General features: G+C 30.0%; 1 protein-coding gene across 7 annotated transcripts; it reads right to left on the reverse strand.

The window, feature by feature from the left end:
* Positions 1–4,514: 4,514 nt before the first annotated feature.
* LOC123261793 (tau-tubulin kinase homolog Asator) lies at positions 4,515–16,038 on the reverse strand. 7 transcript variants are annotated; one of them, XM_044723591.1, is made up of 14 exons: positions 15,701–16,038; positions 15,531–15,627; positions 14,349–14,481; positions 13,756–13,903; positions 13,414–13,628; positions 12,875–13,144; positions 12,674–12,760; positions 12,046–12,312; positions 10,495–11,283; positions 8,198–8,500; positions 7,239–7,503; positions 6,758–7,126; positions 5,900–6,314; positions 4,515–5,292 (listed from the first exon to the last, which is right to left on the reverse strand). In XM_044723591.1, the coding sequence occupies exons 3-14, from the start codon at positions 14,403–14,405 to the stop codon at positions 5,238–5,240; spliced, it is 3,240 nt and encodes a 1,079-aa protein (XP_044579526.1). In that variant the 5' UTR covers positions 14,406–14,481; positions 15,531–15,627; positions 15,701–16,038; the 3' UTR covers positions 4,515–5,237. The 7 variants fall into 7 exon arrangements, with proteins under 7 accessions (XP_044579526.1, XP_044579522.1, XP_044579524.1 ...); XM_044723587.1 differs by lacking the exon at positions 15,531–15,627; XM_044723589.1 differs by lacking the exons at positions 15,531–15,627; positions 15,701–16,038 and adding an exon at positions 14,759–15,265.
* Between the last annotated feature and the right edge of the window lie 411 nt (positions 16,039–16,449).

Consider the following 16,449-nt stretch of genomic DNA (forward strand, 5'->3'; position numbering starts at 1 on the left):
ATGTAATCAACGGCCCCAAGAACAGAATAGCTTGCCTCGTGAATACCTTGCATCATGAGTATCATGACCTAAGTTTCTATGGTGGTACCTATGGATCCTTCATAAACATGGCCAAGAAGCTCCTTTTGGGGTCTAATTAATCAGACTAATCAATTTAATTAAATAAATTAATAATCTCTCCTTTTTAGAATCCTAATAAATCTCACTGGATAAACAGTAATATTTTTGCAAATCTTTAAAATGTGAAATTGTTATATTTTCTTTCGTTTCTTTCGAAATTATAAATTATATATTTTCTTTATATTGTAATTCTATGAATGTATATTGTCGATTGGCCTTTTCTAAATAAATAAATAAAACTTTTATTGTAAAAGCGTTAATGCGTTACTATCAAGAGTGTAAAGATCTATGCAATACTAAACAAACTGGAACTAGATTTAAGTCGATATCTCTCCCTAAAATTAAAAAAAGGATTAGTGTAAAGAACGCTTACTATGTGGCTTATATAAAATATTTTAACCTTTTACCTAATAATCTTGATATTAAATTGTAGTAAAAAAACGCTAAATTATAAGATAAAAGCTTGGATCATGAATCTGTCATTGTAATAGTACAATATTCTGTGTAACAAGTATTATGTTTTAAGCAATTCCATATGAAATTTATGCAATATTAGTATTTTTCTAACTTAGTGTGCATTTTGTATTTTTTTTCTATATAAATATTTTGTAAAATATAGGATAATTCGGTAATATCTAACTCTATGTATAGATACTTTTGCATCTCTATGACCTGTATGCTGGAAATAATAAATAATAAATAAAAAATTTAATCTATTTATTTTACTGATAAATCACCTTTAATCTTTAATCTTCCTTATTCTTTTGGCATCCTTACAATAAATACTAACTTAAATCTCAATCATATAATTCAAAAAATAAATATTAATTATTCAAAAGAATAATACAATAACAATGAATGAATATTACACTTACAATTAAACGTGTCAACAGTCTGTACAATCACATTACTAAAAATTAACGCCAGAGTAATGCGTAGAGATTTTAAATAAAAACTAAGTATTTAATTAGTGACTACTAACATTAGACAGTGAAGGAGACAAATTTACATCTAATGGGTTGTGTTTAACTTTTGCTGATTGAGCTCCATCCGAATCAATGTTTTTTAACAGCCTTTCCGTACGCTGATCAATGACAGGCTCAGTGGACGGTGTATATTTGTCTGATAACCATCCTTCCAAGTTGTATCCAATGAATCCAATTATACCGGCGAATGGCAGAGTTACTATAGGTATATATCTCTTCAAAGCATTCATTAATATTGGACCGTACATTGTTTATTAATTATTGTCTCACAACTATATAAAAAAAAAAAAAAGAAGACATAACCTTTTAGAAACTTATTGACTTCTATTGCAACAAAATGTGTAAAATAAAAAAGGTTATGAGTAAAAAATTAATAAAATATATGAAATAAAAAATAAATAAAAGTATTTTATTGAGATACTTACAAATAAACAGATAAATTTTTTTAATAACTAAATAATTATTTTGAAATAATGATTTTATTCGTTGCTCAAAATTCAAAATTTTATTAATTACATGGGTTTTCACCAATTATGCGTATTTATTTGCATTGTTTTATTTTTATAATAATACTCAGCCTGTAAATAAGTATAATAAACAATAACACGATTGGCTTAAAATTTATTCCAATATTGCCAACCTCAACAAAATGTTACGTCATTTCTTTTCATCAGTCTCAAGGCGGGAAATTTTCAAAAAAGGTTACTGGGAAACCCGAATTTAATAAACTTTTTTTTTTTTCTTTTTTTAACGACTTACATAGCAATAGTATTATGTTAGTAAAGATAAAACTACTGTATGTAATATCGTTAATTACCCAAAAAGTCTATGTAAACAAACACATACTCTCCTCCATTTATTGATTGACGTATTAAGCTACAAACACTATGAATTTTGTTATTTACTTATTTATTACTTATATCTTTTTTTATCTTCTCGTTAGTCTTCAATTGAATAAAATTATTTAATTATGACTTTATTATAAACTAACGACTGTTTGCTATTTTTTGTTGTGGACGACTTAATTACAATTTATTTAAAATTTTTATTTATTGTTATCCTTCTCCTCGATTAAACTTTTTTTTAATTTTTTTTTTTAAGGATTAAGAGAATTCAGAGTTGGTTACAGTTCACACTTACTGACAATTGTTATTTTTTTATTTTATTTTTTTTTAATCTTATCTATAATGTGTAGATCACAAAGCGGAGAAAAGATACAATGATTAATAAATATTTACGGATTTAATTAATTATTTTTTATTTAATTAAATTCAATTGTTCTTCTGTGATAATTATATTAATATTGAGTCAATTACGGTACATTATAATAATATGTACAAGAACCTAAATGATGCTGGGCGGTTTTGTCAACGGAATGCAACATTTTTTTTTTATACTTTTATCTATCCATTCGATTAATTTAATTAATATTTATAATTATTTGTCCCCTTCAATTACAATTTAGTTAAACAATATAGATATTTTAATGTAAATTTATTTTAAAAGTGCAGAATTTAATAAATTCGATTATATAAAATAAAAGCGTTAATTATAAATAATAAATAATATTTAACGGCGGATAAAATTGCACATTGCATTTGTTTATAAATATGGAAGCGAATTAATAATAAATCAATCGATTAAATTAGTTTATTAATTTAGGTAAAAATACTGCTCAGTCGCTAATTATTGATAATTAATTGTTATACAAATAATAGGATATCATTAATTTGGCCTCTAATATTTAAATCCAAATTATTTTTTTACTTAGAAATTAATTTATTGCACTAAATTAAAACAAAATGAAATTATAAAATTCTTATTATAATACTAACGAAAGTGTAATTATTATTTGATCAGTTAAAGTAGTGTTCCAAAAATCTATTGTTTAAAGAGACATTTTTAAAAAGTGCTCAAAAAAGACTGAATGAATTGATTTAATTAATTAAATTAATTATTTTTATCATAACGTAGATACAATATTGATTTTTGATAATACAATAAGGATAAAACGATTTTATAATTCAATCATGGCACAAATAATTGATTGTAATTCAAGTTATTTTGTTAATTTCAATTTAATTATTTATTAAGGCTTACTATTATAAAGCCCTTTTGCTAATAATTTGATTGATATTATATATCGCTAACTTAATAAATAATTGAGAAGTTGATTGCTTGGTTAATTACGCGGTTGCATTAGCTGTGACTAGATTTCGATTAGCTAATTGCGAGATTTATAAATTAATTATAATCACGGTTAAACTAATATTCATCGCAAATTATCACTAGCCTATCACCAGACATCAATTAACAAAGAGCTATTAATTTATTATTATTATTAGAGATTATAAACATTCATATTTTATAAACATTAATATTGCATTTTTTGTCTTTTTGGTATACATTTTTTTTTCTTTTTTAATAATTCACTCCAATAATTTTAATAATTATATAATTTTCAAGCGACACATTTTCTTTAACACTCATTACACGGATAATTGCGTTTGGTATATGTTTCTTTTTTTGTTTATATATACGAATCATACAGTATAATTATATAATATTAATTCCATTAAATTTTTTTATAAAGAAATACGTATATTTCATTTCATTTTCTGTTGAACTTTACGTAACCACATAACAATACAGTATTGTATTGCTCTTACGTACAGTTAAAAAAACAAACTCAATGATTCACGTGTCTTAAATAACTATGATATATCTATCATAATATTTTCCTTCAATAATAAATCATTATAAATAAAATCACAAATACCTAAACAATAATTAAAAGGAAAAATAATTCCACAGTACGGAATAATTGTGATTTAAAATTTAAATAAATATTTTATGCTGTTTAAAATTGCAATAACCATAAAAATATTAATAATATTAACAATTGAATTGTTTTTTTAATTAAAAATTGTTGCATTCTGTTGAAATATATATGGTGGCTTTATAAAGACTAGCACACTCGCCCCGATCTCAAGGCTACACCTATTTATTTAATTACTCTAAAAAGAATCGACCACCTTTTCATCCAATTCATATTTAATATCGAACTGCAGCTAATAGTTTATTACAAGAGTCTCAAAACTTATTCTTTGCTTTATTTTTTAAATTATCTATTTTAATTTAAAATAAAAGTTATTTTTTTTTTATTTAAATAATTTAAACCAAGACTCTCATAGTACAATATTTTGCAGATTATTTTGGCTTTCAGTGCATAGACAAGGCCAAATATAATAATATATATATATTTATTTATATATTTATAGATATATTTTGTTTATCATCGTGTCATATCGTTCCATAAATTTTTTTCACACAAGAGCCATTCAACTATTAAAGCATTTAAAAATGAGGATCCGTGAAATTTTTCTAGATGTCTGGTATTTTTGTTTGTACATTTCACATATTAATTTTTCTTTTTTTTTTTTCCGTTCATCACTTCGAGATCCATCAAACAGCTATAACGATCGAAAAAATGATCGATCGACCAGCAAATAAACTAAGAGAACACTAAAAACAACTTCATTTACAATCTTCATTTTCAATATTTTAGTTCATCAATTAATGCTTATTATTCTTGATTTATAAATTTATTTTAAATATATTTTAATGGAGATCGTGCGCTTCGTTAAAACGTTTTCTTTCTTGGTTGTTAGTTTACTTGCTCTCTTTTAATAATCATCCCAAATGTATCACCACAGTGGAAATAATTTTTATAATCTCATTTCGATAATAACTATTATAATAATAATAATTATTATTATTATTATAATATAACAGTTATTGCAACAAATCGCACTGCATTAATCCACATACATTATTAATAAGTACAGTGACATTCACATTCAATCTCCTGATGACTTTAGGGAAGATTTCGATTTCCCGCCAGCCAATTAAGATTAATATTATTAATTATTACTATTAAATAAAGTTAATGAATTCATTATTACTGTAAAACAGTTACTAAAAAAAGCTCTATTATACTTATTTGATCCAAAAAGGTATCACATTCCTAGTTGGCTGTGGTAAAACTCTGTTTTTATTGTGTTTATCCATTATTATTATTAATAGTATGTGATGTGAATCAAGACCAATGCAGATTCAAATCACCACCCCTCACGATTCTCGGCTAACTACCGCTGTGTCTGGGACTGGTCTGAATCTGCGACATCTGAAACATAAATATCATTTATTTATAAACACCGATATTTCTTTTTACTCACAATAAAATTAAAACAAATACTATTATATAATATCTGAATCTTACGTATAAAATATTAATAAAGCTTTCGAAAAAAAAAAAATAAAAAACGTGATAAATTCATGCAGCAAAAATTCAACCAGCACATAGCACATTTTTTAATGCATGAAGTGTGTTAACAGATAAATATGAGTGTGAAATATAATATTTGGTGCGTTACAAAATAATGTTAACATAATTAACAGTAGAATTCTGAGTGGGTTCAATTAGAAACAACACTCAAAGTAATTTTTAATTTTTTTAGGATAACAGTACTAGGTTTATGCTTTTAAGTATAGTATAAACATTATTTACATTAAGAAAAATAAACGTCAGTCTATCTGCAAAACTGACAGAAACGTTTAGGATATTACAAAGTAAATGGTAATAAGAAATCATACAGAGGTAGTACAAAACAAGAAAAAATAAAATTGTAATAATTGAAGGGGGGAGGGCTAAAAATTCCATGAAAGTCTGGAGGGGTAACCAATAGTAGAAGTCCGTGCTATTGAAAATTGTTTGATGATAACGGCCATACCTAGCATTATTTTCAGCCACATGAGGCGGTAGTGATGAAGGCGGAGGTGGTGGTTGTGTGTTTGGTGGGCCACTGCTGTCAGAGTCATTGTCACTGCTTTCCTCGTTTCTTTTACCTGCTTCGAGTAGGTACGAGGGCACGCCTCGTGGGTAGAATTTAGATAAGACCTCAGAACTAGGTCTTCGTCGCTGCGGTCTCTGGAATCGTAGATTAAGTTGACTTGCATGAGTAACATATTTTTCACTTTGTCGGCGTCGTCTCAACGCCGGTGTACATCCAGTTAAATTTTCATCCTCCGTTGAACTGGTAGACGTCAAAGGCGGCACTGGATTAGGTCTGGCATCAGGTAATGTTGCACATCTTCGTAGCTGAGGTGTCTCCATTGTATGTACTGTGATCAGTTTGCCTTTGGTTGCTAAAAGTTATTGGTGTTAGTAATGCTAAGAAGCTCAAAATAAAATTTATTGCGAAATAACTATAATAATAATAATAGTAATAATATTTAACATTGATAATAACACTAATAAATTTAGCTATTTTTATATTTTTAAAATTATATATTTAAAATAAACAAATAAAATAAAATAGGTTCAATGAACTGAATTTGCTCTGACCAAAAGTGTGTATGTGAATGATAAAAAAAGCCTCTTGCAAAATAACAGTCTAACTTCAAGCATTATGCAATAATAATATTGATACACAATAATAATAATAGTATAATGTGTGCTGTCATTAATTCGACTGCTAACATCAGCTTGAAGATAAAACATTTACACTACGTGAACGAAAAAAAAAAAAAAAAATAAATAAAATCGCTATTATCGTTTTATAAATTAATGATTAAATAAATAAACTAACCAGACTCTTTATCCTTTAATTGAGTTGATGTGGTAGGAGATTTTTCGAGTTCACTGCCTGTACCAGTTTTAGTATTGGGAGTATTTGCATCGGGTGTCGATTCAGACAAAGAGCAGCGTGGACTTTTAACGGGTACGGGTATTTTACTGTAAGCGCTGTGTGGCCTTGAATTATCGCGGTCTTTATTGTCTTTGGGTTCACGAGGTGTCACAGGATTGGAATTTGGTGCTGTCGGTGCTGTGACTGGTTTATTTGCGGATGTATTACTTGTATTCACGCGACTTTCTGTCGCGTCGTAATATATCGATGGCTCGTCAGGTCCCGGGTTTGGACTAGCTGGGCTACCCGCTGTGCCATTCGTTAATTTTTCTGAAATAATAACAACAGTAGCTGTTATGATAAAAGTACTAGCTATGTTGTTTGATAATCCTCTTAGAGAGTGAATAATCCTATTATCGTTAAAAAACATTTAAAACATTACTTTGTAGTGGTTCTTTGTCTGCGGTTGTTTGTACAACCGTAGCTCCTCCAGTAGAATCAACAACCCTTATTTCTAATCTCCCAGCAACGGCTTGCTCTTCTTCGTCACCAGCTGGAGTCCCTGGAAGTATTGGTGACGCTAATTCAATAGCTGGAACACTTGATCGTCGATGAGTAGGACTTTCTTTAGGTTCGTCGTATCGCATTGCTACGTTCCACATTACATCAACTTCGTAAAGTAAATCATCAAACGCGGCTTGTTGAACCTAAATTAATTAAAATAAATTTAATAAATGATCAATTGAATGATTATTAGGGTGGCTCAAAAAAACCGACTATTTTTTTTTTTTTTAGTCTTGAGTGAAAAAATGTTAGTTTTGGATGTTTTGAGAGCTCTCTCCAAAGGACAGCTTAAAAAAAAATTTTTAAGAGGTCGCTCCAAATTTTTTAAAATTTTAAAAATCGTCAAAAATAGAATTTTTTTTTTTATTTTTTTTTCTCGTTACGCCATAATCTTATAGACCAAAAAAAAAATAAGTTCTTGAAAGTTTTAATTCAAAATTTAAATTTTGAAAGGTCGCTCATAATTTTTTTTTAATTTCAGAGTCAAAAAATGCTAATTCAATTAAATAGTCACTAATAAATTAAAAAAAAATCATGAGCGACCTTTTAAAATTCGCATTTTGAACTGAAACTTTCAGGAAAACCTGTTTTTTGGTCTATAAAATTATGACGTAACGAGAAAAAAAATTAAAAAAAAAAAAAAAAAATTTGATTTTTGAAATTTAAAAAAATTTGGAGCGACCTCTTAAAATTTTTTTTTAAGCTGTCCTTTGGAGAGAGCTCTTAAAACATCAAAAACCAACATTTTTTCACTCGAGACTAAAAAAAAAAAAAAAATAGTCGGTTTTTTTGCGCCACCCTAATGATTATAAATATTTATTTAAAAATGGTACCAACCAAAGGTGCTTCTAGATGAGCACGAACGTGTGACGCCAGCGCCGGTACACTCCATGCTCTTGGCAAAGCTCCTTGAAGCTCTGGATAATTTTCTATTCCCGTAATATTTAAGCATCTGTGATGCGGTCCAGGCCGGGGTGAATCCTCGCTTATTCGCGAGAGCACTGTCTGGACAGCAAGAGCCGCTTGTTGCAAAGATGCACTAGGTGTCACAGTTGACGCCTGAGCTTGTGGACTCTTTGGCTCTTGATATCCACCAGCTATTGGAGTCGCTGTTACTGCGGCTTCACTATCAACTGTGGACTACATACCCAAAGTTTTATTTCTGATAATTTTTACTGTTTTTAGCAAACAGTAAAGCACACTATTAATACAGAGATGAAAGGTTAAAAAGAAAAAAAAGCACCAAAATGAAAAAAAAAAAAAAAAACAACTTATATTTTCATGATTAATCAGCCAAAACTTATCTTTTTTAAAACAGCTCTGTTTAAATTGCAAAAAATTGGCTATGCCAACAATTAAAATAATAACAATAATAATAGTAATATACTTAACCAAATAAATTTTTTTTTTTTTACTATCACTTAGTGATATGATAATGATATAAACTAAATAACTGAAATAACGAGTAATAGAGTAAGTTGGTGATGCTTAAGCAGGTAATAAAAAAACAAAAAAGAAATTATAAAGCAAAAAAAAAAAAGCGTTGGTGAAGCTTAGCATCGCAGTGCACCGTTGGAAGAGAAGAATATCAAGCAGGAGTGTAGATACAGGCCAGACGTTGCTAGAATATCAAATACAAATTTTCGTCAATAAAAAAAAAACCAATGAATTAATATTATGTAAATTTTTTGAAATCGATGAAATGATTTTGATAAAACGATGACGATGTGAGTGTTGAGAAAGCTTCGAAAATGTAATGCAACCTACATCTCCATTCGTAGATGTCAAACTGCATAATTAATATATTTTTATTAGCTGGGAATCATGATACTTGATTTCTATTAAAATTTGTCACACTTAAACTCGATACAGCAAAATAAAAAAAAAAAAGTAATAAGGTAAAGTATCCAGTAGTTGAACAGGTTTCAAAGTAAAACGTATTTGACCCTACTTTTAATATATAAAGATGTAATTATTAGTTCAAATAAGTGATTTTCATAAAAATATAAACAATTTTGAATTGACTGAAGTACAAAATAACGCAGACAATTGAATATTTATATTTTGACAACGTTTTTAAGATAGACTATGAAATGAGTAGTAGTTAAACAATCAATTCTGACAAGCTGCAGTAGTTGAACACTACGGGAGCAGTAGTTGAAGTAATAAAATATATGGCAATGGGCACACTAACAATTTTCAACGTTTTATTGAAATATTCAAAGATTTATAATATATTATTGAATAATATTAAAAACAATACTGTGAATATTTAATATGTTCATTTAAAAATGAGAAATATTTGTATTTAATTTTTTAATTACGTTTTTTATGAATGATAAAGCGAATTTTCAACTATAAATAAAAAAAAATCAATTTAAAACGTTCAATAATTTTTAACTACACTAATTTTTAGCTATAAAATTTGTTTAATTTGCAGTAATTAATACAAATCACAACACTGATCACTAGTCTATAAATCTATTAGAGATTAGAGTGCTGTTAAAATTATACGATCTCAGCTTGTTCAAGTTCTGGGTACCGCTTTGAAAACTGGGAGGTATAGTTAAACGCTAAAATTTAATATAAAAATTGTAGTTTATGTTTTTGCAAAAAATATATGTTATTTAGAAAAGACTATTTCATTAGATGGTACAATTTTTTTTACTTAAAATGATGATATACGGTTTTTTTTACTGATTGTTCGGTTTACGATTTAATACCTTTTTCATGAAAAAATAGCATTTATCGGCGATTTTCGACATATCAACTTTTAAGTTAATAAAAATATAATTGTTTTGATTTATAATTGAAAAAACTTACAGAAATCAATTACTGTATCATGTAATAATTATAATATGCGCATATTACTCATAATAAATTTATGGATTTTGTATTACAACAATTCAAAAAGTCTGTTCAAGTACTGGTCCCATTTTTATAAGTGTTCAAATACTGGGTACTTTACCTTAGTAAAGGAAATGGATTATTAGAAATAAAGTATCAATTATATATTTTTGATTAAGCTTTCTATACTATACTATTTCTATTAGCGTCTGACCTTTAGTGAGGAGCAAATCGTAAAATAAAATATAATAAATAGTAAAAAAAAAAAAAAAAGAAATTCCTTTTACCTGAGGAACAATAGACGGTGCAACACCTTTATGCTCCGGACTCTGTAAATTTTCACCCTTCCATTCATTGTCAGTCTCCTCGGAATCATCAAATTGGGATTTCCACTGGGACGCTAGTGTAAGACCCCCGCCGCCTCGTGTCACTTGCTGTAATGCAGATACGTTGTCATCATCAATTTGTGCAAATTGTGTTATTGAACAGTCTCGCATAGCCGAGCGTCCTGTTCTCGCGCGTCTGCGGGGCTCTCTTCGTAATGGCTCACGCTGTTCCGTAACTGGGCTTTGATTTCCGGCTTGCTTAGTGTTGGTGACATCGTAAGAGCAGTAGGAAGCGTCGACGTCAGTCTGTATCCTTGGACTAGGTGGTTCCCCAGTGGCGTTTGTCTCTGGTAGAGCGACGACACGGAGTCTTGCGAAGGTTGCTCCACTTGCAGATTTCCTCAACGGTGCAGCTGCGTTGGCTACTGGCTTTGAACGTGGTACTTCTGAAGCTGAGCGTGCTGATGCCATCAGAGCGTCACCCTCATTATCCACAGGTTTTTCAACCGGCGGAACTGGTGACTGAGGCTCAACGGCCATCGACACGGCGCGTCGCTTCTTCGGTGAACCCTGAACTGGAGGAGTCGACGCGACTTGTTGTCCAGCTGGCTGGTGTGTATTATCTGTGATCTGTATCGTTGCATTACAATTTTTATCCCTTCCGTGATTACTTATTGCCGATGTTAATGGAACTGGTGATCCGTCGTGGCCCAATAGCAGCCTGCATAAACTTTCAAGATCCATCTTTGCCTAAATATAATAATTATTATCATTAGTATCAAGTTTTATCGATTATTATATTAACCCTTCAGCACTCTCGCAAAACGATTTACTATCATTACTCGCGCGATGAGAAAAACTCTCACGCCTTTTGTGGAAGCGCACGCATGCTTATAGCCCCTTTAATTTAAAAAGTCTCAAACAAGATAAATTTTTTAAAACAAAAAAAAATTGACTTATTTAAAAATAATATTTAATAATAATACATCCAAACACAAATGCACTCTTACGGGAATCTCCAAACTGTACCGATCAGACCCGATTTTTTAAATTCTGACCCCCCTACTTTACTTTTGCGATGAGAAAATATCTCACAGAGTTAATAAAATTTATTTTATTTTTTTATAGTAAGCCCAATATGATCATGTACCAGTATATGATCACTCCATGTATTTGTATACCTATATTTGTGAATATAGATATACAAATACATGGAGTGATCATATACTAGTACATGATCATATATTGGGGCTTTTACCTTATAGAACAATTAAAATAATAATATTGCAATCTGAAATAATATTAATTTTTTGGCAGATAGAAAAAAAATTACATAGTCATTCCATTTGAAATTTGAAAGAAAATTTGAGTTATTGATGAGCGTAAGAGAAAATCTTATAGCGAGAGTGCTGAAGGGTTAATAGTAGAAATAATTTATAATTGTCATTATATATGCATATGCATGGTGAATTTAATTAAACGACAAGCTGCTAATGGATAATGATTACTCACTTCCTTTCGATTGTCTGGCTCAACATTTTCTTGGTTATTGGTGTCTACGTTTGGAGTAGTCGGCGGTTGGTTTATAGTTGTCGCTGTCGTAAGGGCAGGCGGTGCCGTTACTGTAGGTAGTGACCTCGTAGTTGGTAAACCTTCATTAGCTATTAATGGTCTTTCCCAATCGTAAGGATCGTTAAGTTTTACACCTCTACGTTTCATACATCTTTCAAACAAACCAGCTAACATAGCGTAATCAGGTTTGTCCGCGTACTGCAAACTCTGTTAAATAAATTTACTGTATTAAATTCAATTACATCTAATAAATAAATACATATATATATTATGAATCTATGCAGTGTACGTAAATATATATATATATATATATATAATATATATGACAAAGTGCACCCGGAAAAACGAGACGTTATACGCCAAAGATTTGGTCCACGGAAGACCTTGGCCTCATTGTTATCTCTTATATATGACAATTTGAACATTAGCCAACTAGCCCTGCATTTACTAATGCTTGTATATTCCTCACACGTTTAAATCATAAATAGTTTAAAGGTGTATAGATGTTTTTTTGTTGTTGTTGTTTTATTTACTTTTTTTTTTTGGTTAATTATTTTCTATCAAGTACCTGAATATGTTCCAGGAAGAGCCGAAGATCTGATGGAAGGTGTTTGAGTAATAAACGATGGTCATATTTTTCTTTTAGAATTCCCACCTGTATTTAAAATAAATAATGATTATTTGAAAGTAAAAATTTTAAGCTAAAACAAAACAAATATTTGTACACGAGAATTAAAGATTAAGAAAGTATTTACACTGTAATCCTCACCTGTTCTTTATCTTTAATCTTTCGCCAAGGTAATTGTCCATTAACAAATTCCACAAGCATATAAAATAGTGACCATAAATCATCATGTCTACCCATCTCTTTATTTCGGTGAGCATTTACTGATGCGTATCTAACTGTACCACGGAAACCAGCCGCAGCACGTGCAGGTCGTACTTCACCAGTTCCAGTAGTGAATTGACGAGCAAGCCCAAAGTCCAACATATAGACAACTCGGCAATTGTACGGATGACGACCGATAGAAAAGTTTGACTGTAATTTAAAATAAATATTATTAAAATTAAAGCATTTCACCTTCGATAAAAGTTTTCGTATTTAATCGATTTATATACTGTTGCCTCGCGACCGCGTTAACTATATTTATTTTCGATAACAAGTCGTACCACCGCGATTACATCTTTACAATAAATCAAGATGAGTATATTATCAATGTTATGATATCATAAATGTTGATAATGACAGTAATAGTAATGACTGATAATAACGTATTAAATAAAAATAGTAACAAGTAAAATATATACCGGCTTAATGTCCCGGTGTAGGAAGCCCACTTGGTGTATACTTTCAATTGCTTTTAAAATTTGTAAACCAAGTCGCAAAGTTGTTGACAGAGAAAAGGCACCACGAGGCTGCGCACGTCTTAGTTCTGCTAAATTTTTACCTTGTAATTGCATCACGACATAATTAAATCTGTCATTACGCCCACAACCAATAAAACGACACACGTGATCTTTACCTGGAACAAAAAATACAAACATAAATAAATAAATTAATTTAAAGACTTGATTGTCAATTATCAATAATAAATCTAAGGATGTGTAACTGATTATAATTTTACAATGGTATTGAATATTAATATTTACCCTGGAGCTTTTTTAAAACAGCAACTTCCATTTTAAGAACTTGCTTTGGTTGCCGTGCAGACTCAACTTTCAGAGCAACTTGCTCTTTGGTCAGTAAATCAAGACCTTCATAAATTTCACCAAACCCACCGCCGCCAATTTTCCTCATCTATGCAATAGAAAAAAATAGTATTAGGTCAATTGCATCATTTTATTTTTTTATAATTCTGTACTAAGAGATGATCTACAGAGTTCAGTGTTCTTATAAGGTTTCCCACTCCAAATTTGTACGGTCAGTCGATCATGTACTCTCTTTTAAACATGAAAGATTACCCAATCAATTGCTCTAATAGGTATTATCATTTTATTGACTCTCGTTAAAATATAAATCTAAGGTTACAGATTTAATTAGTCCTTTAGTCGTACACAATGTAAGATAATTTATGTGTGACACGACTGATCTTTTTAATTAATCAAATGAAAAATAAATAAATGAAATAACGGTTTAGTCGATTAAAGACTACTCATATAAAGATGTTAATCATTCGACCTGTGGTGCTTATCATCATCATTATGATTATTACTAAAAGTAATTATAATGTTAATTAACTCACAACTTTCCAACGTTCTTTGACCACATGGCCTGGCTGTAACAAATCCTCGCTCGTCATTGTGATGTTATTGTTCTGATCCGTACTCTCGTCGCCTACATGCCTTAACACCAATTTACCCGGATGATTTGGATACCTAGAAATATTTAAACAATTTTTAATCACAACACTAACTTTTTTCATTATTATTTTTTTTTCTTTTTTTTTTACATAAAAACAACAATTAGTATCAATAAAAATTAATTAACCAATCAAAGAGATTAAAAAATTATCAGAGATAATGATAGTATTAAACTCCAACAAAGTTAACGATAAAATGAAATAAAGTAATGAAACAAATTAAATTTTTTACAATGAATTTTTTAATGGTAATTACACGGCACGCCCTGAAAATCACTAGAAATCATTTTAACCTAGAAATAGTAGTGTAATCGAATCAGTATATCATCACTCGAATGATGGAATAGGAATAAAATTCGTCAATAATAAGCGCGGTCCATTTTAGGCAGCCATCACTATTACTACTGCTACTGCTGCTGCTGCTACTGCTGGCAAGTGGGTAGAAGAGGGTGCAGCTAGTTACAGGGGTTGGTTTCTGCTGAATGTGAGAGAACTAAAAGCTCCACCAGCAAGAGACCACCACAACGTCGCCACTGCCGCCGTCACTGGCATCGGCACCATCACCACCCCCCGAGTACACCACCTTAAAACACCCTTCTTGTCGCCTGCAGCTAGTTCCACTGTAGATAATTAATATCTATATATATACATATAAGTATATATAGATATACACATCTACATATCCAATGGCTATTTTTTTTTCACACATTCATGTTCATGTGAGCTATGAGGTAACTACAGCAGGAATAGATTATTTTTTTTTTAATTTTTTTCTATTCATCTACTCGTGGACATGCCAAACAAGTTCAACGACTAGACTCACGACGAGATAATTATCACCAGTAATCAGCGATACCGTTTTATCACTAAATATTTATATTTATATTGCATTAATTTGATCAGATATTTTTTTTTTTTTTTTTTTAATTAAATAGATGTTCAGTGACTTGTTCCCGGATGATATCCCGGCATAAAACACATATCTCGTGTCTACTTTCAATGAATCCCCACGCATTGGCTAATACCACCACGATCCAAATATAATGACATTTTATTTTTACTAACAATGTCGTCTTCTAGACGATATAGACAATTTTACCACCACCCTCCTTTTCTATCGTAATATCAGGCGTATGTATTTCTTTTTTTTTTTTATTACCTCCTATAGAAAAAATAATTTTATTTATATTATTAAAAATAAATCGAGTAGAGTATTAGATAAAAATAAATCTTACTTTTAGATGAACTAAACACCAATAGCACACATCACTGTCAAATCGATAATTATTTATTGTATCATAAATTAATAATTGTTTAATATATTATTATATTATATTATTTCAATGTCCACTAGAACTATTAAGCTTAATGTAGTTTCTACAGTAGACTCGCTATATTAAATATTTGTTGTACAGTTTAAGTGGACAAAATCGATCTATAATACAACCGAACCAACCGAGAGTTTAGTTTAGGACTTGGACTTGGTGCTCGCGCGAGAGCACCGCAACCGCACGAAACCCCGTCGTCGTCGTCGTCGAACTCTAACGCCGATGCGGCAGCCATCTTCAAGAGAAAACGCGATTGGTTGAATCGTCGTACGATGGCGGCACCCACGCGGGATAGCGATCGATGCAATGAGAAATTCAAATTCACTCCTCGCTGTGTATATGTACTGAATATATACCTATTGCTGAACCTATAGGTATACATAGCTACACATGTATACACATATACACATATTTACACATAAATAAAGATATATCGACATATATAAAAGAGTAGTATAGAGAATTAAATAGAAAAGAGACACGATGACGACGTATAAAGGTGTTAAACCTTGAGACTAACCCTCCTTTTACTTTATTCGTTTTAGATTTAATTCTGGTGTGTATAGATAAAAACTATCAAAAACACGCATTATAATTTTTACATAGATATATACCTATTACATATATTTATATAATTTTTTTTTTATTTTCCCTAG

This window comes from Cotesia glomerata, linkage group LG3 (assembly GCF_020080835.1).
Source record: "Cotesia glomerata isolate CgM1 linkage group LG3, MPM_Cglom_v2.3, whole genome shotgun sequence".
Lineage (NCBI taxonomy): Eukaryota > Metazoa > Arthropoda > Insecta > Hymenoptera > Braconidae > Cotesia > Cotesia glomerata.

Coding starts and splice junctions, on each gene's coding strand:
- LOC123261793 (XM_044723587.1), bottom strand. CDS start 14,405: ATGACGAGCGAGGATTTGTTACAGCCAGGCCATGTGGTCAAAGAACGT. Junction 13,145..13,413: donor TACACCGGGACATTAAGCCG/GTATATATTTTA, acceptor TTTAAATTACAG/TCAAACTTTTCTATCGGTCG. Junction 12,313..12,673: donor TCTTCCTGGAACATATTCAG/GTACTTGATAGA, acceptor TTTATTTAACAG/AGTTTGCAGTACGCGGACAA.